The 25,119-nt window shown below is 39.8% G+C and overlaps 2 protein-coding genes across 4 annotated transcripts in view; one reads left to right on the forward strand and one right to left on the reverse strand.

Annotated features, from left to right (window-relative positions):
- LOC131689989 (uncharacterized) overlaps window positions 1-25,119 on the reverse strand; it is a 320,058-nt gene that overhangs the window by 226,953 nt on the left and 67,986 nt on the right. The window lies entirely within an intron of this gene.
- On the forward strand, window positions 21,675-23,922 carry LOC131689990 (uncharacterized). Its single transcript, XM_058975420.1, has 3 exons — window positions 21,675-21,738; window positions 21,801-22,731; window positions 22,942-23,922. The coding sequence occupies exons 2-3, from the start codon at window positions 21,811-21,813 to the stop codon at window positions 23,290-23,292; spliced, it is 1,272 nt and encodes a 423-aa protein (XP_058831403.1). The 5' UTR covers window positions 21,675-21,738; window positions 21,801-21,810; the 3' UTR covers window positions 23,293-23,922.

Genomic DNA, 25,119 nt, shown 5'->3' on the forward strand with positions numbered 1-25,119 from the left:
TTGTCTGAAATATCTCTACAGAGTTGCGTTTTCAAAATTTCAAAATGCTTCTTGGTTACTGAGATATACCGAGAAATTTGTTGTGAAATTCTGAGTTTTCTAATCACTGTATCTTGGGATTTATTGAAGTTGTATTGATGTTTCAGGTGTTTCGATGTGTGAAAGATGTCTGAGGAACACACTGGCATTATAATTTTCAAAAGAAAGATACGTGTATCGCGAGAAAAATGTAGTTTTACATTTAAACTGGAGAAATTACATGTTTGGCAACACTGTAAACAAAAATTACTATTTTTCTATGTTTCTGGACCAATTTCCTTTAAAATGCATCGCACCGATTATTTCTAGACCAAATTAAGACGAAGGCATGAATAAAAGTTAAAAATTGTTACTTTATTTGGATAAAAAAAATTCCATGAACAGTTACGACGCGTCATACAAATTATGTCATGTATGAATGACACATGTGAGAGCAACTTTTCTTTACCTTTTTAGAAAAAACTCTCAATATAGTGAAGCGATCTTCGCAATAAATAAGAGATTAATGCAGAATAGATAGAGGCATAAATTGCCTTCCCTGAATTGTTTCCACCATTTATAAGCTTAAGATTTTCAATATCAAACTTTAAAAATCTTTTTTTCGCAATGTGCTAAATGGCGCTTGTCATAAGATAACACAACAGTGACGATTAGACACGTTCGGTGCTACCGGAAACTCTTGAAAAGTTGGTTACGTTCCTGCATTGAATTCAATTCAAGTTTTGTCTCAAATAAAAAATACCAAACTAGTTGAAATGAGTTCTAAATTGCTCGAAATTATTGGTCCAGATCACTAATTGCAAATCAAAGTCTCTTTGACCACATTGAGAATCGTTGAGGATTCCGGAAGATCTGAGGAAATAACCAAGTTTCTAAATTAGATTCAACCCAGCAAACAATTTTGTAGTTATATCGCAATTTCAACCGAGTTATACATGTAAATATACAGTACAACTAAATCATGTACAATGCGCAAATATGCTATACACGGACAAAATTGGGTTTCAATATACGATGTAAACTGCATGAAAATGCGACTATGGTCGGTACTTAGTCTGATTCCATGTGGAAAGAAACAGACATCTTTTATACACTAATACGACTCAAAATAGCACTATATACGATTATATTATGCTTTAGGAAAATAGAGATAACTAACTCGCCTATCATAGCATACTTTTAATAACACCTGAAATGTGTTGCAATCAATCAATAGGTTGGCGTTGTTGATCGCGAAGGGTTTAAGCGTTCGTATGTTAACGTGTTTGGCGCGTGTGCTCGCGTGCATGTGACTTCGCGTGTACAAAACTCGATTTTGTAACTGTGTGGCCATTCACATATTCGCGTGCGTTCTTGGATGGCCACGCGGACCGTCATTCTGATATTTAGTTTCCGGTGTACAGTTCACATTTTGACAGTAAGTGAGTTACTCCATATCACTAGAGTTCCTGGGAATGTTGCCATGAAACGTGTTGTCCAGTGTATATGAGAGCTTTCTTTTTAATTGGTTCAATTGAAGATATGGACCTAGACTTCTGGTATCGAAGATAAACACTTCCGCACGTAACGGATTCATAATCGCGCGGGTGCGGGAGATAGTTGGTTCACACTTGAGACCGCGTTTGAATGTTTATAAGTGCTGAGACGTTCATATTATCACCGGGATATTATCATATCTGAGGAAAAGCGAGTGTAGGTTGCGTAGATGATCGCGAAGAGCTCAAGCATTTGTACGTTTGTTTGTCGCGTGTATAAAATAGTTTTTTTTGTGTCGCCATGGAACTTGTTGTTTAGTGGATATGAGTATCATCTTTTTAATTGGTCCACCTGAAGGCATTGGACTTATGCTACTAGGACCGAGAATAGGGACTTCCGAACGTAACTGATTCATGATAGGGCGACCACGAACATTTGAAGGTTCGTTCTTGAGACAGCGATTGTGAATTTATAAGTGCCAAACCGTTCACTTAGTCACCGGGGTGTTATCCCGTTGGCGAGATCGTGGGCGTGGGTGGACGTGGATGATCGCGAAAGATTCGAGCGTTTGTATGTTGTGGCCACGCGCGGACCGTGAATATACTTAATTTTAAGTGTAGGGTTCAGATGCTAGAAGAAAGTGGGTTCTCCCATTTCACTAGACTCACGTCGCCTCGGAACGTGTTGTCGTTTTTTCTATTAGTCCAAATGAAGGCATAAGTTTGGGCTGCTAGGATCAAGGGTAGAGACTTCCGGACGTAACCGATTCATGATTGCGCGAGCAATTGGGTCGATGCTTGAGAAAGCATTAGTAAATTTTTATGTGCCAAAATGTTTACTTAATTACCGAGGTATTTGAATGTTGGCGAGATCACGGGCGTTCTTGTTTGTAGGTTTGTATTATCGCAAAGGCCACGTTTTTACGTTTGGAATGAGAGAGATTGTGAGTGTGTATGAAAATATAAGCAATTTGTTGTGTTAGTGTTAGCATGAATCTAATTTAAAATATAGCAATAAAAAAGGAGTGCCTCCAGAGAGAACCTGGCCCTAAGCCCACATTGTACAGTATTTAACCATGGCATAAGTGGGTAATAAATGCCCCCAAGTTAAGTACTAAATGTGATCACAATGTAGCTGAACTAAAAAGAAAATAATCGTATCCCAAATTTACATGTGATATAATTACTGTAATACTGCTCTGGTGGAAAAGCCCCCGGACCACATCAAGGTACAGTATCATTCCCAGGAGGAAACACAAAAAATGATATTTATATAAATAAATATTTATGAATAAATATCTTGAGTATTCCGTAACTTGGGCTCACAACCAGAAGAGCCCTTATAATGATGACGCTAACTATTTACTTTTTCAAGAATTGAAAGGAAATTCGATAAAAACGGTAACCATTAAATACTTTACTTAGATCCACGGCTCCGTTAAGCTACCGCTATGAGCCGTGTCAAATAAACGAAATAAATAAAAAATAAATAATATTTTACTTCAAAAAGATTAACTGAAAGATAAGATTTTAAATACAAAGTAAACTTTTTGAGTTAGACGTATTTATAGGCAAACAAGTTAATGTTCAGTAACTCTGTAACGGTTGAGATTTAATGGTATGTGTAGACCAATTTGTTCCCCAAATATGATCCCCTACACACTCAATTCGGCGCGTTAATTTCCCTACAGCTGTGTAGTCAGCAAATTTAGAAACTGATATCTCAGTAAAGTGAGATTAGTTTGCTGATTTTCGGTGAAATGTTTTCCGAGTCTCAGCACTCAAACGTCACTTTTACTGAGATCTCTGCAAAAAAATAATGTTTTCTGAGTCGAGGCTGTTGAGATTTCGGCAAAAGATGCAAAAAAGGTGAGATTCGGCAGAAAAAATTAAGTGTGTATCACCCTTCGAAAGATTCTTAATAACCGTGTGGCTATTTGCTTATTCAAGTGGGTTTTTGAGTGATCGCGCGGACCAAGAGTCTGATGTTTAATTTAGAGTATGCGGTTCAGATGCTAGAAGAGAGGGCCCCATATCGCTAGTTTTCCTGGCTAATGTTGTCCTGAAACTTGTTGTCTATTGTATAAAAGCGTAATTTTTTTTAGAATAGTCCAACTAAGGGCGTGAACCCAGGCTTCTAGCACCGAGGGTAGGGGCTTCCGGAAGTGATCGAACTGACTTCGTGTGGGCAAACGCGTCTGTAAAATCGCACTTGAGACCGCGTTTATAAATGCGGAGCTGTTCAAACGTTCGCTTAGTTACAGGGGAGTTTTTTTTTGTTTGCGAGATTGTTGGTGGAGGTTTGAACGGATGATCGCAATTGCATGTTCGTGTTTATGACCAGGGTATATTATCGCGGAGAGCTTGAGCGTTTCTAACGTGTTTGATCACGTGAGTGTTTTTTAAGTCACGTATGCTAGCGTGTGTATAACTTCACATGCTTGAATTCGTTTATATAATCGTGCAGCCGTTCGTACAGTCGCGGGGGTTTTGTATGTTCACACGGGCCGTCATTCTGATGGTCCATTTTGAGTATAAGGTTCAGATAAAGGAAGATAATGAGCACTCCCATCTCACCGCAGTGTTTAACTATTGCGCCCTGAGACATCTTGTCTAGTTTATATAAGTTCCGTATTTTTGCTCTTTAAATTTATTCAAAATGACTCCTGTAATATTGCTTAGAGATGTTTGCAATATCGTCAATCCGATCAGCTTAGATGAGAGGCATTCGAAATTCACGTGAAGCCGCATAACTGTTAATAGTGGCAGGGCAATCTGGTTCACCACATTTACACACGAACCTACTCTGGGACGGTAAACATGGACTTGACGTTGTAGTATTCCCAGTCTTCCCATATGCACATCGTACACAATGTTCGCCCTGGTTCTGTGCTCATATTAAACCCACACTTCGTGTACGAACTCAAACACGCCATTTCGTACCTAAACACATGCACATGTTCGCCTGCACAACTGAACCCCATGTATGTACACGGTGTGTGTACGCATCGGTTCGTGACACCAGTTTTCTCTTTCTCACTCTCATCACCACTAGCGCTGACTCTTTTTGCCCTGTGCGATTCGTTCTCGTGTACGCACCCGGTGTACGTACACGGATGTATGAACTAGAGTTTGCACATCGTTCGCTTGAGTTCGATGTTCGAGGCAAACTCCTACATAGAGACGAAGCATGTTTGAAGTTGAACGTGTGCACGAAATTTTGTACACAGGTACAAAATTGTACATGTTCATGAGATGTCTGAGTATTCCTGTGCAAGGAATTGGGGAAAGCTGTGCAGGGAATTGGGGAAAGTTCGTCATCCATAACGCACAATTGATGAGCAACGACAGGTGGCGTTTCCCGAGACAGGATTTTGTTAGGACACTTTTCTGCTCCTTACGAATTACTGGCTTCCACACCTTGCAAACGTGAACACTTTTTATTTCTCAGCGAGTTTGTCATGCTCAACTGGCCTTTGAATTCTTGTGTAGAAAAAATTGGTGAAAGCCAATTTTTCTGATTAAGGGGAAAATTGGGATTAAGAAGCAAATTTAGCGCGCCAAAGGCACAAAACTTATTACTTCATAGTTTATAGAATTGCCTCTCGTTAACCTGCAAATAGTTTCCCCCAGCTATAAGCAAGTACAACAAATAACAGTCGCCTCTATCACAGTGGTTGTTGATTTAAATATTGTCGTGTCCGTCCTACTGTTCGCGATAGGGAACACTGTTGAAGGTGAGCGGTGGGCACCTTTGAAGGATAGGGAGGGCGGAGCTAGATGGCGGTGTTTTCAGTTTTCATTTTTTAGCGTAGATCGTGCAAAATAGATCACGTTGCATAAAAGGGTAGACTGTTGGCAGCATCCATGAATTTAATTAAAGTGTTTGATGCATTCTCTTTGTTTTAATAGACAAAAATATGTGACGAAATGAAAACCCGCCAACGTACCCCGACCCCGAGAATCATGTCGAAACCTTTTTCCCGTATTTGTTTGTAAGAATACTGCGAAAATTGAAGGTTATAGTCCTTCAGGAAGTTCGAGGATACCACTACATTAGTGGCAAGAAGACAGATCATGAAGTAGGCTTTGCGGGGCTTGGTAAGCTGTGCGTTGAGGGTAAACTATCGTTTAATCTTTGCCTTCACGCCTACAAACGACAATCCCAATGATGTGAAAGATGAGTTGTATAAGCGTCAAGACAAGACCTACGGAGACGCAAAACTCATCATCGTAGACTCAAATGTGTGTTCCGATTATTGGCATGGAGTGTTTATACCAACGACAACGGCCTAAGCATGTTCAATATCGCTGTAGCTATAGGCGTGTCTATCTGTAGCACCTATTTTGCAAGAAAGAATATTCGACAGCACACCTGGAGTAACCAAGCTGCATGATCGGGACTACCTGGGTGGAATAAGAAATGCTCCCAAGTTGATGCTAGTTACTGACGAAATGCGTTCGAAACGCCACAATTTTTTTAATGAAATTTTAATCATTTTGTTTTCATTATATATAATGTTAAACATGTGTTTGTGTGAATTTTTGGGTAGTGCACAGGTGAGAACAAAATTCGCGAGATGCCCCTAGAATGATAGTTGAAAAGAAAGGTGATACAGAAAATTACTGAACAAATACTTTTCAAATTGTTGTAACTTCAGGAAGGAATATGCCAATGTACTAAATAGAAAAAAGTCTGCGTTTTCTTCCGCTTCCTTTTTTCCGCTAACCAACTGCATTGAAAACTCGTGTAGAGTTATAATAAGAATAATGCCATCCAAAGCGATGCGAACAATCTGTTCGGAAACAAGCAATCCATTCAAAATTGCATCAACAGCTATAATAGACGAACAAACAAACAAACAAACAAACAGAAAACACGACATGTACCGCTGTCAGCTTCAATCTTTGCCAATCAGCGCATTCGGCATTCCCAGCTCGCGAGTATTCGAGTTTCGATGCCCACCCGCCTGCGGCCGTTCGACCGACCGTAGGACGATGCTGGTGAACGACGAAAAATAAAAGTCACGTTCCATTCCCCAAGCCTCCTAATAGACATGCCGAAGTGATATACAGCCTGACACCCGCGCGCCGAAATAATAAAATAGATTTGATTCATTAACTGTGCGGACTGCGACTGCGATTTCGACTCCGTAAGCCGACCGCACCGAGATGAGAGCATCACGGATGAAAGTTGGAACATCCAAAACAGGACCGAGCGAGGTCGTGAACGAGAAAAATTTCCCGATACTTCTTTATTTGACATCAAAAAAAAATTATCACTCGACTTTCGTCGCCGCATCGAACGCCGGAGTCGAGCGCGATGACCTCTGGTCCGCGAATCAGAACTGCATTCCAATCACGAGATGTCGCACGGTACATCCCAAAATCAGACATAAAAAAAGTTGACACGAAACGCGAATGGATTTTAAATTTGACATCCGATGGAAAAGTTTGAAAGCACATAAAAATGTTCGGCAGGTACGCGAGTTGCCCGGTTCAACACGTTCCGGAGTAGGGGGGTTTATTTTCGGTGAGATAATTCACCGAGTTACTGCTGTTCCGGAATTGGCTAACTGGCCTTGTCGGACACTGGTCAGTTACGATGAGCTTCATTCCCACATCGTCCTCCGACAGCAAGTGGAGAGTGTTATGCAAATTTTTAAGGCAACGTCACTCCGATTCGTAGAAGAATTGAACACAAAATCAATCATTTATAATTAAAACCTATCTCCTGCTCGTTTCATCGACCACCACACTGGCCATCGTCGTATCGGTGCAGTCACACACTGCCGAAGGATGGATGGTGTCCGGTTGCCGAGGTCGGGTGGGCCAGCTTTACCAGTGGTGCCAGTGGGGAACGGGTGACGGCCGAATGACAGTACTGTGATTAGAACGGATTCTTGACTGATGAAGTAAATTGAATAATTGAGTTGGTTGAATTGTGCAAAAATGTTCCGGAATATTGTTTTCAGATTTGGGAAGGAGTCTGGGACAAGTTGGAAACTGAAAGGCTATTAGAAGGCAAAGGATTCTCTCAGTTGTCAATTTGCCGAAACTAACCAATAAACCCGACAGAGCAGAAATTATACGAGTTTTACCCAAATTTGACAACACTGGTCATGATTGACTATGAGATAGAAAATAAAGGCGCATAACCAAGAAGCAAGAAAAGACTGATAATACATCACCCGGTACAATATTGCCACTTATTTATCACCTATTGGATATCTACGGGTTGCCTCTAACTAACTTGTCATAATAATATCGTATCCATGCACTCGGAATGATTCGAGAGGGAATGACTGTGAACCGACCCCGATATGGACGAATAATAATGAATTGTGGCAGCTGTGTCCAATCGCAATAATAATCGGCAGAGAGTAGAAAAAAAAGCTGGAACCACCACCAGGGAAACTGAACACCCCGATTGGAACCACAATCGGTGCCATCAAACCGGGCACCGAGAAGCGCATAGGAGCCGGGGAGAAATTATACATACCTATTTGTTTGAATTATTATCGATTCCTTGATTACAGCGCTCGGGTCTCATCGCGAGTGGGAAAAACGAACGGCGAGACCCACAAGCAGATATCTATGCACAGATTGTGGCGCTGGGAAAGGAAGCAGCAGCAAAAAAAAGCGAACGAGCTGATGTAGATCATGGTTCGCCTTTTTTATGCGATATCTAAAACGTGCAATCTGCGCATAGCGCGAACGGCTGTACTATAGCGAAGCGATGTACTACAACATTGCAATGTACTGTAGAGAGGAGAGATAGAGAGGGGCCAGCATAACGAAGAATGTTTGCAATGCGATTTGGGGTAAGAGCAAAACACAATACTAAAATATGCATATTTATTCTAGGAAAATATTGTTGACAGTCACCAGGAGCAAGGCGGATTCGTTATTCGTCCATCATGATACGTACTTGTGTAGTTGCTGTCCGCGTTATGGGGGGAAAAACAAGCAGCATATCGCTGGTACGCTCGGTTGTCCAATATTCTTCGCCGTGCGTTCGATGTTCTCTTGAACTGGTACATTGTCGACACAGAAACGGATATTGGAACCGCTGTTCGCCGTTGAGTATACAATGTAATAACAAGCTTTCTTCTGGATGGATGGATGGCCGGCTGGCTGGATGACTGGCTAGCCGTTCCTAGAGCATAATTATAGTTTTTTCCTTGAAAATGCGAAAGGACCGATAATGTACTTTTGAATGAAAATCGCGAAAACTTTTTAATATAATATTTTGTGCTATTTACAACTGTTGAAATCACCAAAATATGTTCATTTTACTTAGACGGTATGTGTGTCGAATCAAAGACTTTGAACAGTTTTTTGTTGCGACTAAAAATCATCTTTCAATATAGGAGTACTTTACACAAATTCGAAAAAAAAACAGGAACAGTTTTCGAATGTTAGGAACTTTCAATGTATTAAACGGAATAATAAAATTTTTGCACTAATCATTCGAAATAATGTTCACCGAATTCTTATTAAATTTCGAAGTATGTATGATATCTATAAATAACTAAAAAACTTATTTTCAGAAAATCTTTCGAAAATGGCGCCTAAAAATCGCAAATCCCAGCCTATTTCGTACAGAGCCATCAATATAACGCACCAACCTAAGAATAAAATCTTGTGAAATTGTAAACATTGATTCACTGCAGATTTGTCTGTAATATCAGTCGAAGCCAGATGTTTCAAGATGATGGACGAAGTAACTATTTGGAAGACTGTACATCAAGACCAAAATTAGAGCTTCCATTTTACGACATGGCTTCCCGGAAATCGGGAAATAAATTAGCGATTTCACGGGAAAAACCGGGAACCCGGAAATACGAAAAAAAGCGAAAAATGATTTCTTTTCTTAAAAACAATGATTTAACCGAATTCCACGCTAAATCGTATTCAGAGTTGGCGACACCCTCTCAGATTTTAATGAAACTTTCAGAAAATGACAACTTTGTCACAAAAAGCCACCTTCAGCATACTTATTTTTTCCAAAAATGATCTAGACTGTCTTTTGAAAAAGGTCACTTTTTTGCCAACTGCTAGTTGCCTGATACATGCAAAAAGTATCAGCAACGAATTTGGTATATATTAAAACAAACTTGAATGAGGGCAAAGATACGCCATTTAACATCATCGATATATGCGAGATTCAACTAAACACCGCTTGGCTGTATACGAAGAAGTATCTTGTCTATGTACCCGCCCGGGAAGTAGAGATTGATGTTGTGGTCTCCAACAGTAGCCTTAATTGCGAAGTATGGGGTTCGCTCTATCAAGAACCCTTTGTTTCGGCCAGTGAAAATTTTGGTTCACAAGCAATTGCGTTCAGGAACAATCAAGGAGTATATGAAAACAACTTATTTTCCATCAGCCTCATTTCGAACCTTTCGCCGAATCCGCTCTTCCAAACTTTCATGTTTTGGGCGGGGCTAGTCTACCTGTTCGCCTTTTGGTGCCGCGAGGCATGAACTGCCGTCGTTGCAAACAATTGGGCCAACAGCGACTTATTGTAGGAAGAAGGCACGATGCGGAAAATGCAGAGAGAATCATGAAAAGTTTTCCTAGTTCTCGACATATCCCACATATAAATTATGTGGGGACAAAATGAAACATTCTTTTAAGGAACGCCCCGATAATGCAAAAGAGCGCTACGCCACCGACAACGACTAATTTCTACGCTTCCCTGTACACTAAAGAGCGAGAGTCTGACTGACCCATTGTGGGAACATCTTCTAATGTGCCTATAAATTTCCGAAAGAGGAAATTCAGTTTTCTCTCCAAAGCTTCCTCGTAAAGGCCTGAAAGTGTCCCTTGAAGGGTGCTGTTACAAAACCGAAGTAAGTGGTTCCTGGTCTCGTTAATCTTATAAACTAGCAGGAATTTCCATATGGGACATCAAAAACCCCAAGTGTTCCTATATTTCAGTCCCTACATTTTCCCCCAATGCATTTGCACTACGATTAAAGGTCAGACGAAACGAGTACCCGACGCGAACAACCGTAAACAGTCTCCTTCTTCGTGGTGGGCAGAGCTTGCTTAGAATTGTACGCAAAAGGGACTTTTGAACGTCGCATCGCCTGAATTTTTCCCAATATAAGCGACGCTACAAATGCAAATAAAAAACTTGATGAAAGCTGAAAAACGCGATAATTGGCACCGGTCCGTCGACGGATTAACGGGCAGATCATCAAAGAAACACTGCTTCGTCTAGTGTCTAGGGCCTACGTTATGTATTCGCTGTGCTGCCAACATTCTCCCCACAAAATTGATGGTTTTATATTTACCTATCAACGACCATGCCCACATCGTTACAGTTACAGGAGGCTCTCCATTTGATGGAAAGCACTCTTTGTATTTCCTTGGGAAAACATGGGAATTTTTGAGCACTTTATCTGAAAAATCATAGCAGATTACCTTAGTTTGAGTTTTTTCGCAGTATTCCATTCCGAGTAACGAGAAGGCAGACACTTGGATTAGAATGATAATGAGAAGGTGGACATTTAGGCATTAGAAGGTGATATTTATGAAAGATTGCGTAGCTTCAACGGGATTTTAAATATTTCTTCTCAGAGGACGCTCAAAAATTGGCAAATTTCGTGGAGCGATGGAAGTTCAGCCCATCCCAAAGGAATCAACAAACCTTGGTTCAAGAGAATGCGCTTGTGGTGGCGGTTACTGCGATATTAATCACTTTGTCTGGTCGTGCGCTAAGTGTTCTAGTACCATATCTCCGTTAAACGAATCCCTTCGGCCTCGTTTCAGTCCGGTACGAGATGTCACATCAAATTCGTTACTGATTCCTTTTTGCATGTATCAGGCAACTAGCACTTTAGAAATTGGATTCTGAGATGAGTACGATTTTCATTGGTTCAGTTTTGGATAAAAAAACACTGAAAAAAAATTTTTTGACTTGAATTTTTGACGGTAGGTAGGGAACATAATTACCTATCTTGGAACAAAATTTCATCCAAATCAAAGATGGGTTTTTTTTGTAAATCGACTTTAAATTTTTTCGATTTTTTTCAGTGTAGCAGTCGATGAAGAATTTTTTCAATCTTTTTATTAAAAAATTTGACTAATTTTGTGAAAATCACTCCTACATTTTTTTGCACGATTTGTCATTTTTAGACTACAGCCATTTGAACAAATTGGTAAAAAAAGTTTGACCCTTTTCAAAAGACGGTCTAGATCATTTTTGGAAAAACTAAGTATGCAAAGTGTCTTTTTGTGACAAAATGTTCATGTACAGAAAGTTTCATTAAAATCTGAGAGGGTACTGCCAATATTTGTCCGAGTCGGCGCGAAATTCGTCATTTGTATTGGATAATTGTTTGTTACTTTTAAGTTTAGCAAAATGATGATTTATGCTCAAGGTTGTTGTTCAAATTTTTTTGGGTTATTTTCGGATTACAACAAACAATTTTGGATTAATCGATTCAACAAAAAAAAATTGTTTGCCTTGATATAAAGCATCTCGATAAAACGTAACGAACAAAAATATTACGTTGTTTTATATCGAGGTATGAGTGAAGTAATTTAGTATATGCACGATGACGAATTCGACTGATAAATGGACACACAATGACTCCCACTGTGAGCCCCGTCCACGAATACCGCCATCAAATTGTGGAACAATATTTGCAAACACGGCACACAGCAAAAGTCAATGCACGTCGATCCACCAGTCGGCCACATCACCGGGCACAGACCAGTGGTTGAGCATTGGTATGCGCAGGTGCAGAGTATGAAGAAACATAGAACATAAAAAAGGCGCATAAGCACTCTCGGTCTCCTCGATGCACCACTATCGAGGCGTAATGCAATAACCATCTTAAAGCAGTTGTTCTTTAGCGCTGATGCACGCAGTATGCCTGATGATGTTTGCAATACCGCCAAACCCCTCAACCTTAGGGAGGGTATTACAATTGCGCTTTGTTATTAAGACAAATACATATATTGGGGGGTTAGCAAGACTCCGTGATATTTGCGATTTTTGAAGTGTATTAATGAAGCCTCACAAATCAAATTAGAAGTATCCAATTGGATATATTAAAGGTTTGTGAAACAAAGTTATGTAAAAGTATTTAAAATCGACGGGACTTAATAAATTAACATGACAATAAAACATTATTCTTCGTGGTGATATGATTTTCGATCTTTCTCGCAAATTTTCAATTCTAAAACCATATACATGATTGAAGTCACCATTCCAACCAGACAAGACCATGCGTTTTCCCTATGCACATGAAATGCTCTGTGGATTAGTTCCCTAGTTGGTCAAATAAACACTAAACAAACATAGAAATTAGTTTGCTCAGTCCAAAGAAATGTCAGCTCCATTAGCATCACCCGGCGGATACGTGTTCCCTTACAATGCTATCAAATCATCTAACTTTAGATTATATGCGACAAAATATATTCAATTTTGAAAATAATAGATTCAAGTCTACTACTTGTTTGCAATAAAATAAAAACGGAAAAAATAGTTGCATAGCCAAGGTGGCTCATTTCCACAGATAGCACTGTTGGTGAATCACCGAATAAAAATAGGTGAAAAATAGGACGCGGACAAAAATAGCTGACCACCGGCCACTCCCCAATATACCTTCGCAATATGTTAAAATGTTTCATAGAAAAATAACTTCCTTTTTTCGAGAGTTGTCCTGCTGGAGCTGTAGAGCTAGGCTATCAGAAGAGCTCCCCGTCAGAATCACTCGCTACAGTTGCCTTCAAGACGGGAAATATTACCCATTAAAACACTGCTTAAGACCAATTGCAGCATACTGTGATTCAGAATGTGATATTCATTGTACGACTCAGATATATGCGGGCATAGGGACTTCACGATCGCGTGTATCATCACGAGGGGACTCAGCGTTTGTGCGTTAATGGGTTCGATCGCTTGGGCGTTTGTTAGCGTGTATGTAACGTCGCGTGCATAAATTTGATCTTATAACCGCGAAACTGCATATTCGCGTATATTCTTGAATGATCGCACCACGCGGCCGCGAATCTCATAATCATTAATTTTTAGTCATAACGCCGTGTTGTCTAGTGAATATGAGCGTCATTTTTTGATTGGTCCAACTGGGTCTAGGCTACTAGGACCGTGAGTAGAGACTTCCGGGTGCGACCGATTCGTGATCCCGCGGGAGTTGGGTTAATGCTTGAGACCGCGTCTGTAAATTTATAGATGCTACAACGTTCACTTAATTACCGCGGTGTTTTAATGTTGAGATCGCGGACATAAGGATTGCATGTTCGCGTTTGTGATCAGGTTTGCGTTATTGCGAAGGCCATGAGCGTTTGTACGTTTGGAGATAGTGGGAGTGTATATGAGGGAATATGCAATAAATTGTATTAGTGAGTGTTAGTGTGAATCATATTTAAGATATAGTAATACAGTGAAGACCCGTTTTTATCAGTCCCTTGGTGAATTTTAAGCTGATAAAATAGGGACATTGATAGAATCGGGACATACGTTTTTCTGTCTTTTTAATAAACCGTTGGTTCTTAGATATAGCTTCACAACCTTTTCTGATTATTTACTTTAAGTTCCACTTAAGGGGGTCTGTCAGGACAGCGCAAAATTTAAAAAAAATGATATTTTTATTTGTGAATTTTTTGGAACTCTAAGATAAGAAATATATACCCAAGAAAGGATTTACTTGAATTCAACTTGGTTCGTCTGCTAAAGCCCATCAAACTACCAACTCTCCATTTTCATATAAAACTGATAAAATCGGGGCAAAAAGCTGATAAAATCGAGGGTAGATAAAATCGGGGGCTGATAAAATCGGGTACTGATAAAATCGGGTCTCCACTGTAAAAGGAAAAATGAATAACATCCCCAGCCATTAAAGTTGATCGCGAATCACTAAGCTCAGAGGCGGTTTGATTGGGTTTTGTACCACTGCGTCCGCAAGCTGTTAGCAGGGTGCCTCACTAATTCATTAATTTGTGGGCCTATAATCAATGGAATGCGTAAAAATTAACATCAACAGCTTTGCTTCCTTGTTAAGAACCAATATAATAACACAAATGCGCTGAAAACAGTGAAATTCTCGTGTTTGAGCGCAACGAAAACTCGAATCGGGAGCCCCTATACCATTTGACTCAATGTGTTTAACAAAGATGGCAGACACTGCTCTAACCAACGGCTTCAAATGGGTAGGGTGATAATAGAAACAGCGAAAATGGGCTCATCACCCTATATGAATTTTTTAGCCTTTTCAAGGAATCTACCTATAGATTTTAGGTACGGTAACACAGGGTTATCAGAGTCGCACTTTCCCTAAGCCAAGAGATCTTAATATTTTGTCTTGGTCAACAATGTAGCTTTTTTAGTTTTTCTGCAAAAAAGTGCTAAGAACCTTTTTCAAGGGAACGCTTCAGATTTTCTGGGTACTGCTTGTAATATGGTAATAGATCATGTTTACTTTCCCCACAATAAGCACGTTTTTCACCATTCCTAGCCCAGGTAACTATCGAGCATTAGCATACGCTGAAAAGTAGCAAATTATTTGCATTTCAGATGTTCATTGTAGTATGTTAGTATTTTGTATGCTTAACTGTTGTTAATCAGCATTCAAAAATCTATTTTAAAACCTCTAGTTAGTTAGAAAACAGCATTTTGAACACACAACAGCAGTAAAAAAAAGAATTTTAATGGCAGTGCACTGTTGCAGCCTTAAATTTATAAAATCTTTTAAATAGCATTTAAAACTAGTCGGTGATCACGCCGTCGATCTCTACTTTGTGGGTGGGAATGCAGACACGGTAGTCCTTTATATAATATTTTTTTCAGACGAATTCATTTATGCGCGGCCCTAGAGCTCGACACAAAGTTTACGAAATTACGATAATTAGAAAGATGGAACGATAGTTAGGAAGATGGACGAGGCGATAGTACATCAAAAATGTGGTCGCCTATCTATTCTTGAGGTATGGGTGGAGGCTACTGATACCAAACCGATAAAAAATGGCAAAACGAATGCGTAAAAACTTTTAATAGCAGCAGATCATAAAAGCATCTTCATTTTATTCGCTTGGTAACCGGTAATTCAACTATTACTATTATGCACCGTAAGCAAGAATCCACCAACTAGGTCACAGCTTCTAAAAACTGTTTCCTCAATCTGCTGGTCTTGATATAAAATCTACTGTATATATGCCCGTCCGATACCTTCAAACACCCAGCGTTTACTGATTTCACGAATCTGCAGCTCAAAGTTGGTGGCAAGAATTTACATGAAATGAACAACAGTGAAACAGTCTTGTGTCGTGTTTTCGGTGTTTTCCAAGCTTTCAACCATCGGAAATAGTTGGCAGGTAAAATTCCCTAATAAATGGTGGGTTACCCGATCTGCATGTACAGTAGAGTGACAGGGAAAAATTAACTCCTATCGGCCCACCCCTGATTCGATTCCTAGTCCCACCAGAAGTACTTGCACCAAATTTGAAGCAAATCGGACAAGTTTAGTTACCGGACCAACGTGCCTGAAGTTTGTATGGGATTTTTCGACAATTTACATGGAGAAAACCAATTAACTCGCAGTTTTGCCGCTAGGTGACACTGTATGTATCGTATTATCACTGTAAGTGAAAATAAGAAAGATAATTTAATTGTCTACAACTTTGTCGAAGACTGCTAGTGAATCCGGCTATGTTAAAAGAAGTTATTAAACTTTTAACGAAGTGATGTCTGAGTCAGTTTTGCTTGGGGCCTAGCAGTGCATGGTTGTGTATCAGAACTCGATTCGCGCGAGCTCCAAACCGTAAGATTTAGCTCTGTGGTATGTTCAGAAGAATTGTTGTAAATAATACGAGCCATGTTTTGGTTAGAACGTTTTAGTTCCACATTTTACCACATAGAGGGCGCCAACACTAACTTTTCAACGGAAAAAGATAGAAATTAGGCGTCTTCCACAAAGTTGTAGAACAGACACTCGTATTATGTGTTATAATTCTTCTGAACATACTGTTGAGCTAAACCTAACGATTATTTCACAAAAATGCATTTTTCGTGGGAATCGAGTACTGATGCATAACCATGCACTGCTAGGCCCCTTGCAAAACTGACTCAGACATCACTTCGTTAAAAGGTTAATAACTTCATTTAACAAAGCCGGACTCACTAGCAGTCTTCGACAAAGTTGTAGGCAATTAAATTATTTTTCTTATTTTCACTTACAGTGATAATACGATACATACAGTGCCACCTAGCGGTAAAACTACGAGTTAGTGGGTTTTCTCCATGTAAATTGTCGAAAAATCCCATACAAACTTCAGGCACGTTGGTACGGTAGCTAGACTTGTCCGATTTGCTTCAAATTTGGTCCAAGTACTCCTGGTGGGACCAGGTATCGAATCAAGGGTGGGCCGATTGAGTTTTCAAAAATTCACTTTTTTCTGGGCAGTCTAATGTACAGTCTGCCGGAAAACACCTAGCGTCAACTGATGTCACAAAGTCGGATTATCTAGTTAGCTGCACAGTAACGATGCTTTTACTGGTCATCCTAATTCACGACTGAACGTTGTCCCATCGAAGTGAATGTCCTGCGCATCCAGCTTGCGACAGTTTAATGTCATACAACTTCTGTTGTTATGTTGTATTAGTCAGGAGCCGTGTGTCATTTGCATGTACCTACTGAAATATTGTTAGGAAGTCGAATTTAAAAACAAAATCAATGTCAATACCAAGAGAGCGCAAAACTGAGACACCGTCAAGGGCGCCAGGAGACCACGCTACGGCTCTGTCTACATGTGATTTTATTAAGCTATTACAAATTGTGCATCACGTTCACGATTAAATCGTCTTCAGATGGAACACTGGATCATACCTGCAAAAAGAAAGATAAAGAATTGATTAACCTCAGATTTACCGATGACATTTTCACATGCAAAACTACTAGATTTATTTTGGCAACTGCTGTTCAAGCCTTCTAAAATTATTACAACAATAGTTAGCATTTTATTGTGGCTTATATCGGAAAATCATGAAACTATATTATAAACTTGTAACAATCATACATATTTGCAATAAATCTAGCTACAGATTTAATTCAAATTATTTCCAGCATAATTACTTTAGGAACTTTCTAAAAAAACAACTAAAATGTTAAGCTGAATGCGAATTATCTAAATAAGGTAGCTTGGATACATATTTCCAGAGTGTTTAACACGTAATGGTTCTTCTATTTAAACAACTTCTTCCTCCAACTCGGTTATCCATTAACCGTTAATTTATGCAACCACTAAAGTGCCACAGAATCACATTTTCCTGCTGTTTACGAACGTATCTATCTTTCAAAGGTTCCACCACCGTAAAGCCCACATCTCCAGCGAGATGTCTCCCGAGTGCAACCTAGTTTTGCTGCGATGGGAAGGCCGATGTGGTGGGAGGAGGCATCCGGCAGAGCGTGCATGGGGTTATTGTGTGAATGTACAATTCCATTATGAAAACAGCATTCGTGCGCGGATCTGTGTCTCTCGGTTTCTGTTTCTGTGCCGTGACTAGTGAGTGAGGTATTCGGCCTTTGGAGCTATATATCCGCGCTGGCTGGTTGCATTCCCCATTCCTAGCCGTTTAGCTCCATCACGGCCGCTAAGAAGCAGCGAACGAGTGAGTGAGTGAGTGAGTGAGTGTATAAAACCACCGGCCGTCACAACTCTGTGCCATGCAAAACGAAGCCTGAGCTATACAAGGCATTAGCTATCCAGCCAACGGACTAAACCAACCCCGACGATCCGGTGCTGTCATAGTTCACCGCTTCAAAAACCCGCTCGCTGAGACTGTCAGACTAGCTCTCAGAATCGTACGAACTTATGCAAGCATCAGTGCAGTGTGTGCTTTTTAGTCGACCCGGTCCCCTTTTGCGGCGACGACGGTGCCTCTTCTGGAGAGTGTTGGCGAAATATCTTCCACTTAGGCGAATGAGGCTAGTGTCCTCAGTTTACATTCACTACTGCTAAGCTGGTTGGATCGTTACAGCAGAGAAAAAAAAAGTGGGAATGATTTTCCCCGGGAAAAATCCCGCCGATGTTATGGCATAAGAAAAGTGACCTCGGTGCTATGACGTGATACGATTACGAAACGATTCCTGCGCTGGGAGAACGCTGGGGGTATGGGTTCAAAGGTTTCTGTTTCTCTGTGAGGAAAATGCATCACCTCAGACAGACACAGTGCTCTAGAATTTAGTAGGTCCTTTCCTTTCGTGGTACCGCCGGTACGATCTGAGAAGAACGGGGCTGGGGACATAGCTGTCGGTTTCAATGGAATAATAACTCATTTCACACTACTTATATATGTACACAGAGAGACACACAATTCAGCGGAACGCGCACCCGGATGCCCCAAACACCCACGGGCAAAATGCAATGGTGCCTGGTACTTGGATTTTTTCCTGGGTTCTGTAGAGGTGCTCGAATGGGAACAGTTTCGATCCTTTTAAATGACTAGAAACCGTTCCCTGGTCATTAACGTCTTTCAAATTATTGAAAACATTTCAAAGGTCACTTTGGTGCTATGAAGACATGGGTTTAACTACCTGTCAAATGTTTCAACGTGTCATAACCACACGATATCTTTCTTTCCAGACGCATCAATTCGAACACCCCAAATCGACTCCAATCTATCGTGTGCAACTTTGAAAATCACATTCCGCACAAGTGACGGTGCTGCTGCTGCTGCTACGTGAGCTGTTGCCGACTGGAGATGGTGGCAGCCTGGTTGGCATAAGTATCCATTACAAAATGACGACGAAAATTGGGTGTTAAATATAAATTTTCAGCACCCCGGAGTTATTATTCCCGGGAAATCCTGCTCGTTGGTCGTTTGTCGAATAACTCTGCAGCAACACAATCGGAATGGATTGGACGCGGCATCATGGCAGACAGCATCAGAAAGAGTCACCACCGAAAGTGGGGAATATTTAAACACGACAAACCCATCGACTCTGACTTAGCTACCACCGGGAGGATACCATAGCAAACGACGAGCCAAGAGTGAAATAAAAACAACAAATCTGTGTGATTCACATTCCAAGCATGTCCGAGCTTAGCCGGGAACGGATCTGTGCGAGAACAAAGAGATGAAATTTATCTGTTATTGTTATTGTTCAAATGAGCCACAAGCCATTTTCACATCAACATCGGCTCGATCAAACATATAACGCGAACCCGCCCGAGGGGAGTGGGTGGTGGCAGCGGTTGGCCGGTTGCTCAATATTTGTCCGGATTCAATATTACCCAAAATACAGCCGTTCGGTTAATCCGTAAATTAGTGGATCGCAAACTGGCCCGCCCTGGTTTACGAAGGGGGGGGGGGGGGGGGGGGGGTGTTCCCATTTGGGCCTGGGGATTATGCAATTAATTTCCGAAATATTGATTGGTTTTTATCGGTAGGTTTATCGTAAAAGTGATAATGGACGCGACTGATTTGACTGGTGGGGAATTTATTAATCAAAACAACACAGGTAATTCCCAATAATTACCAATTCATGGAGGAGCGTAAAAAATATGTTCGGGTGGTATTGTCCATCATTGAGGTTAAAGCTTGGTAAATAAATATTAATAATGATAATCTGAAAATTTAGTCAAACTGTAAATAAATTGACTCCATGTTAATTCTTTGATTCCAGAGAATGGAATCCTCCGAAGTGCAGTGGGTTACTCAACAGCACACGGTTTCTTAGTGCAGCACCATATAGTATTTTTAAATAATACAAAAAAATCTGATTCAATGTATTTGACGGAGTTCAGTGTGTTATGTGTATTTATCGGTGCTCGGTAAGTGTTCTGATCAATAAATTAGTAGATCATAAATTGGCCCACCCTGGTTTGCGAGAAGGTGTGTTCATTTGGGCCTGGGGATTATGCAATTAATTTTCGAATTGTTGATTGGTTTTTATCGGAATCATTCCGAGACACCGTTTCCATCTTTTCACTATACATAATGTTTTCTAATGAAAATCTTTCATGACAAGTTCAGAAAGAACTAATAGTTCTTTACATGTAGAGAAGTTCATAGATATCATAGGTGGGTTTCTTTAGAAAGCGAGATGCTACGATCAAAATAAATCTGTTTTAGGTTGATAATATTGAAAATGCAGATTCATTGTATTGGAATGCACTTTTATGAAAAATAACGGATTAAATTCCAAAAATATCACCAAATTATATCCTGCAAAATGACGCATAAAGACCTCTAAACTATCGAACTATATTTGCATTTCATTAAAAGGATACTTTTATCTTATAGCGATGATTTCAATTGCCCAAATTTGCCTTATGCTGAGAACGCTTCAATTGAAGCATCAATTCCAGAATTAGTACAGGCATTGGACAATTCAATAGACGTTTCGTTTGAGTGCTCCGTATTTTACACGAAAATTAGCGAGAATTACAATCACAGTTTATGCATTGGACAGATAGTTGTTCTCGCTGAATTTATGTCATACATATTACAATGTAACTACAACTGATACTGAGTTGTACTGAATACCCCAATATACATTTTTCATGATCAATGTGACTAAAAGCATATTTATTTGCGAAAAATAGGGTGACGTGTAGACAGGTTCAATTTTTCACTTTTAGCTCCACCAGGCTCTACTGTTTCCTTTTATGGTCCTTAGTCATTGTACAAATTTTGGAACCGATCGGTTGTGTCCAAAAATTTCAAAATTTATATGGAAATTAGTATGGAAAATCGGTTAAAAATGAAAAATTTCTTAAAAAATCATCTCATCAATCAATTCATGAGAACACTATATATTTTTAAAGGTATATTCCTACTGAACACATTCGTGGAACATTGTAAGTTTGTAAAAATTCGCTGAGAACAGTTATTAACTAAAGAAGTAGCATAACGTCCAAACAAGTGGCTTTTATTATTAATCATAGCAACCCATGTTTCTATTGTCACCATACCCATTTGAAGCCGTTGGTTAGAGCAGTGTCTGCCAATTTTGTTGAACGCATTGAGTCAAATGGTAGCGTAACAATAAGGACACTCGATTCGAGTTTTTGTTGCGCTCAAACACTAGAATTTCACTGTTTTCAGCGCATTTGTGTTATTATATTAGAGCACCCGCACCAATGCGTTGCTAGTCGGACTGCTATAGCATGCTAGATTGACAACATCATTCGTTACTATTTTGGTTAACGACCGAGTTACGCACCGGTGGTTGCTATCATGGTTGTTATTTTATCTTTCCCTTTTCGCACCGGTAGTTGGTAAATAAAGTTGCTACCCGTAGGTAGAAAAAAAATAATGGAGAACGCGGATGTCTTTCTTGAGTATTTTTCTGATTCGAGCGATGAAGAAAATCATTTCGCGGAACAAATATTGATATACGCATATGGAACGACAAATTCAATCACCCGAAGAAGCCGAGGTGGTTCCCAACCTGGAAAACGACCGAATATTGACCGACGAGCAGAGGAAGGTGCCATTCGATTGTTCAAAGATTACTTTTCGGAAACACCTATATATACGGATGAACAATTTCGTCGACGTTATCGGATGCATCGTAGATTGTTTTTGAAAATTAAAACGAAGATTGAAACAAACGAATACTTTATTCAAAAACCAGACGCAACTGGAAAATTGGGACTGACATGCATCCAGAAATGCACGGCTGCTATTCGTCAGTTAGCATATGGATCACCGTCGGATGCAATGGACGAATACGTTCGAATCGGCGAATCTACAGCTCGAAAGTGTTTGATGGAATTTTGTCGCACGGTTGACACAATATTTAGCGATGAATTCCTACGCTCACCCACGCGTTCAGATTTGAAGCGTCTACTTAAAGTCGGAAATGAGCGAGGTTTTCCGGGTATGCTAGGATCGTTAGATTGCTGCCATTGGCAGTGGAAGAACTGTCCTACTGCTTGGGCAGGGCAGTATAAAGGTAAAGAGAAGAAACCTACTATTGTTCTTGAAGTGGTTGCATCGTACGACTTATGGATATGGCATGCATTCTTTGGTATGCCAGGATCAAACAATGATATTACTGTACTGCATAGGTCCCCTCTATTTTCAAACCTATATGGCGGCAAAACACCATCAGTGAAGTATGAGGTTAATGGTCACACTTACAATACCGGGTACTATTTAGCAGACGGAATATATCCTCCCCTTGCCACACTTGTGCAAACGATAGCGTCGCCCGTTGGCCAAAAGCGCAAGGTATGTTGTAGTCTATACTTTGTTTGTCTAGAAAGAAAAATTTTAAAAGATGTTAATGAACACTTAGTCCGTATGTATGTCTCATTCCTGAAAAGTTAAATTACAACAAATGATATTATTCGTGTAATAAGAATCCTTGTAACTGCATTTTTGCCTACAAAAATTATAGTAATTAGTCCATTTTACTTATTTTATTTGTTTTTTTTGCAGTACTTCGCAGAAAGGCAAGAGTCTACTAGAAAAGATGTGGAACGCGCCTTCGGTGTGTTGATGGCACGGTTTGCCATTATAAAAAATCCGGCTAGGTTGTGGAATAAAGAGGATTTGAAATCTATTATGCGCACCTGTATAATTCTTCATAATATGATCATTGAAGATGAACGGGAAGATTTAACGTCATACGATATAGAGGAAAGCAATGTTCATGAAGTAGTGAGACCAGTTGATGATTTTACAGCGTTTCTGGGTCGATACAGAGAAGTACATAACACCAGCCTTCATCATCAACTACAGAATGACCTGATTGAGCATCTTTGGAATATGAAAGGGGATGAAGAGTAGTTTTACATTCACTACACTACTAATTCATATTCTTGTATGTAAAATTAAATCTTTCCACAAATTCACACATCTTTTTCATAATTTATTTAACATGGCTGAATGAATTAGCATAACTGAGCCGCGATTCTTTTTTTATTTTTACAGTATGCGCAAAAAACTAACGCTAATTTAATATCTATTGGTCGGGTCGTGTTGTCATGTCGTTCGCTGGCGGAGGAGTATTAGTTGTGTTGTCTGTCGCAGCTTGGCTTGGAGAAAATTCGTCGCTGTTGTGCTATCTTATGACAAGCGCAATTTAGCACTTTTCGAGAAAAACGATTTTTAAAGTTTGAGATTGAATATCTTAAAATTTATAAATGTTAGAAGCTTTTTGGAGAAGGCATTCGATGCTTCTATCTTTTCTGAAGTAAACTCTCGATTTGTGCGAAGATCGGTTGACTATATTTACAGTTTTTGCTTAAAGTGTAAACCAAAGTCGCTCACATACGTGTCATAAGTGTGTATTGATGATAAAATATGTATGACGTGTCACAAATGTGTACAGAAGATTTCATATAAAAATGAATTATAACTGATTCGTAAAATTATGCGTTATAGATCACTATGTTCAATATTATACTTTTCCATGCGATAGCAGCAATATCAGGTTACAAAATGATGGTATTAGAACACAAAGTTTTTCCAATTTTCCTCCTTTATTCAGGAAGAACAATGAAATTGGTTTCATTGACAATTTAGAGACAATGTATATCAAACAATGTTATTGTTGAAAGGTGACTAGACGAAACAAATGTTCTTCTTGCATAATCCATCACTACATTTCGGTATACTTTCCACAACAAGTAGAAATCTCAAAAGGAAATTTGTTCAATAATCATGAATATATAAACCAACCATTGGCAGAAAAAAACTACGGTAGGAAAAGTTTTGCTCCCGAGACAAGAACCTAGCTAATGCTTATGGTTGATCTGCATAGGAATTACCTATGTCATCAGAGACATCTGTTGGCTTGCTATAAGCTTTTCGGCTTATAGCAAGCCAACAAACTAAGAATGTTGTCTCTTTTTTCTTTGTCATAAGATAGCACAACTCGAACACTCGAGAAATTGGCGCTTGTCATAATCGTGTTTCGCTATATCTCAGTAACCCAGCAGAATTTCAAAATTCTGAAAACGCGACCGTATGGAGATTTTAAAACTTAGTAACATGGCATATCTAACTCAGTTCACCCCAAAATGGCGTTTGTCATAAGATAGCACAACAGCGACGAATTGGCATTATCGATGTTACTTTGCTGTTGGTGAGGAAACTGATTTCCTGGTACGTGTATTCTTGTTTCCCCATGTAGCTAGAATTCCCTGTTATGTCACCATGGGACGTGTTGTCTAGAGAACATGAGTGTCATTTTTTATTGGTCCAGCTGAAGGCATGAGTCTAGGTTGCTAGGACCGAGGCTATACTTCCAGACGTAACCGTTTCTTGATCGCACGAGTGGTGGGATAATGCTTAAGACCGCATTTGTAAGTTTATAGGTGCTACAACGTTTACTTAACTACCGGGGTGTTTTAATGTTGGCGATACCGCGGACATAAGTATATGTAGATGTTGCAATTGCATGATCATGAACACGGGCGCGTGTGGGTTCGCGTTTGTAGATTTGTGAATGCTATCAGGATCATTCTATCAACGGGGACTATCGTGCTTTGGAGATCGCGGGCGTAGGCGTGCGTGAATGGTCGCGGAGGGCTGCCAAAGATAATAATTTAAGGTGTTGTTGAAGTTGATAATCGAAATAAAATGATCAAAAAAGAGAAGGGAAATGAAAAA

Source organism: Topomyia yanbarensis, chromosome 3, assembly GCF_030247195.1.
Source record: "Topomyia yanbarensis strain Yona2022 chromosome 3, ASM3024719v1, whole genome shotgun sequence".
Classification (NCBI taxonomy): domain Eukaryota; kingdom Metazoa; phylum Arthropoda; class Insecta; order Diptera; family Culicidae; genus Topomyia; species Topomyia yanbarensis.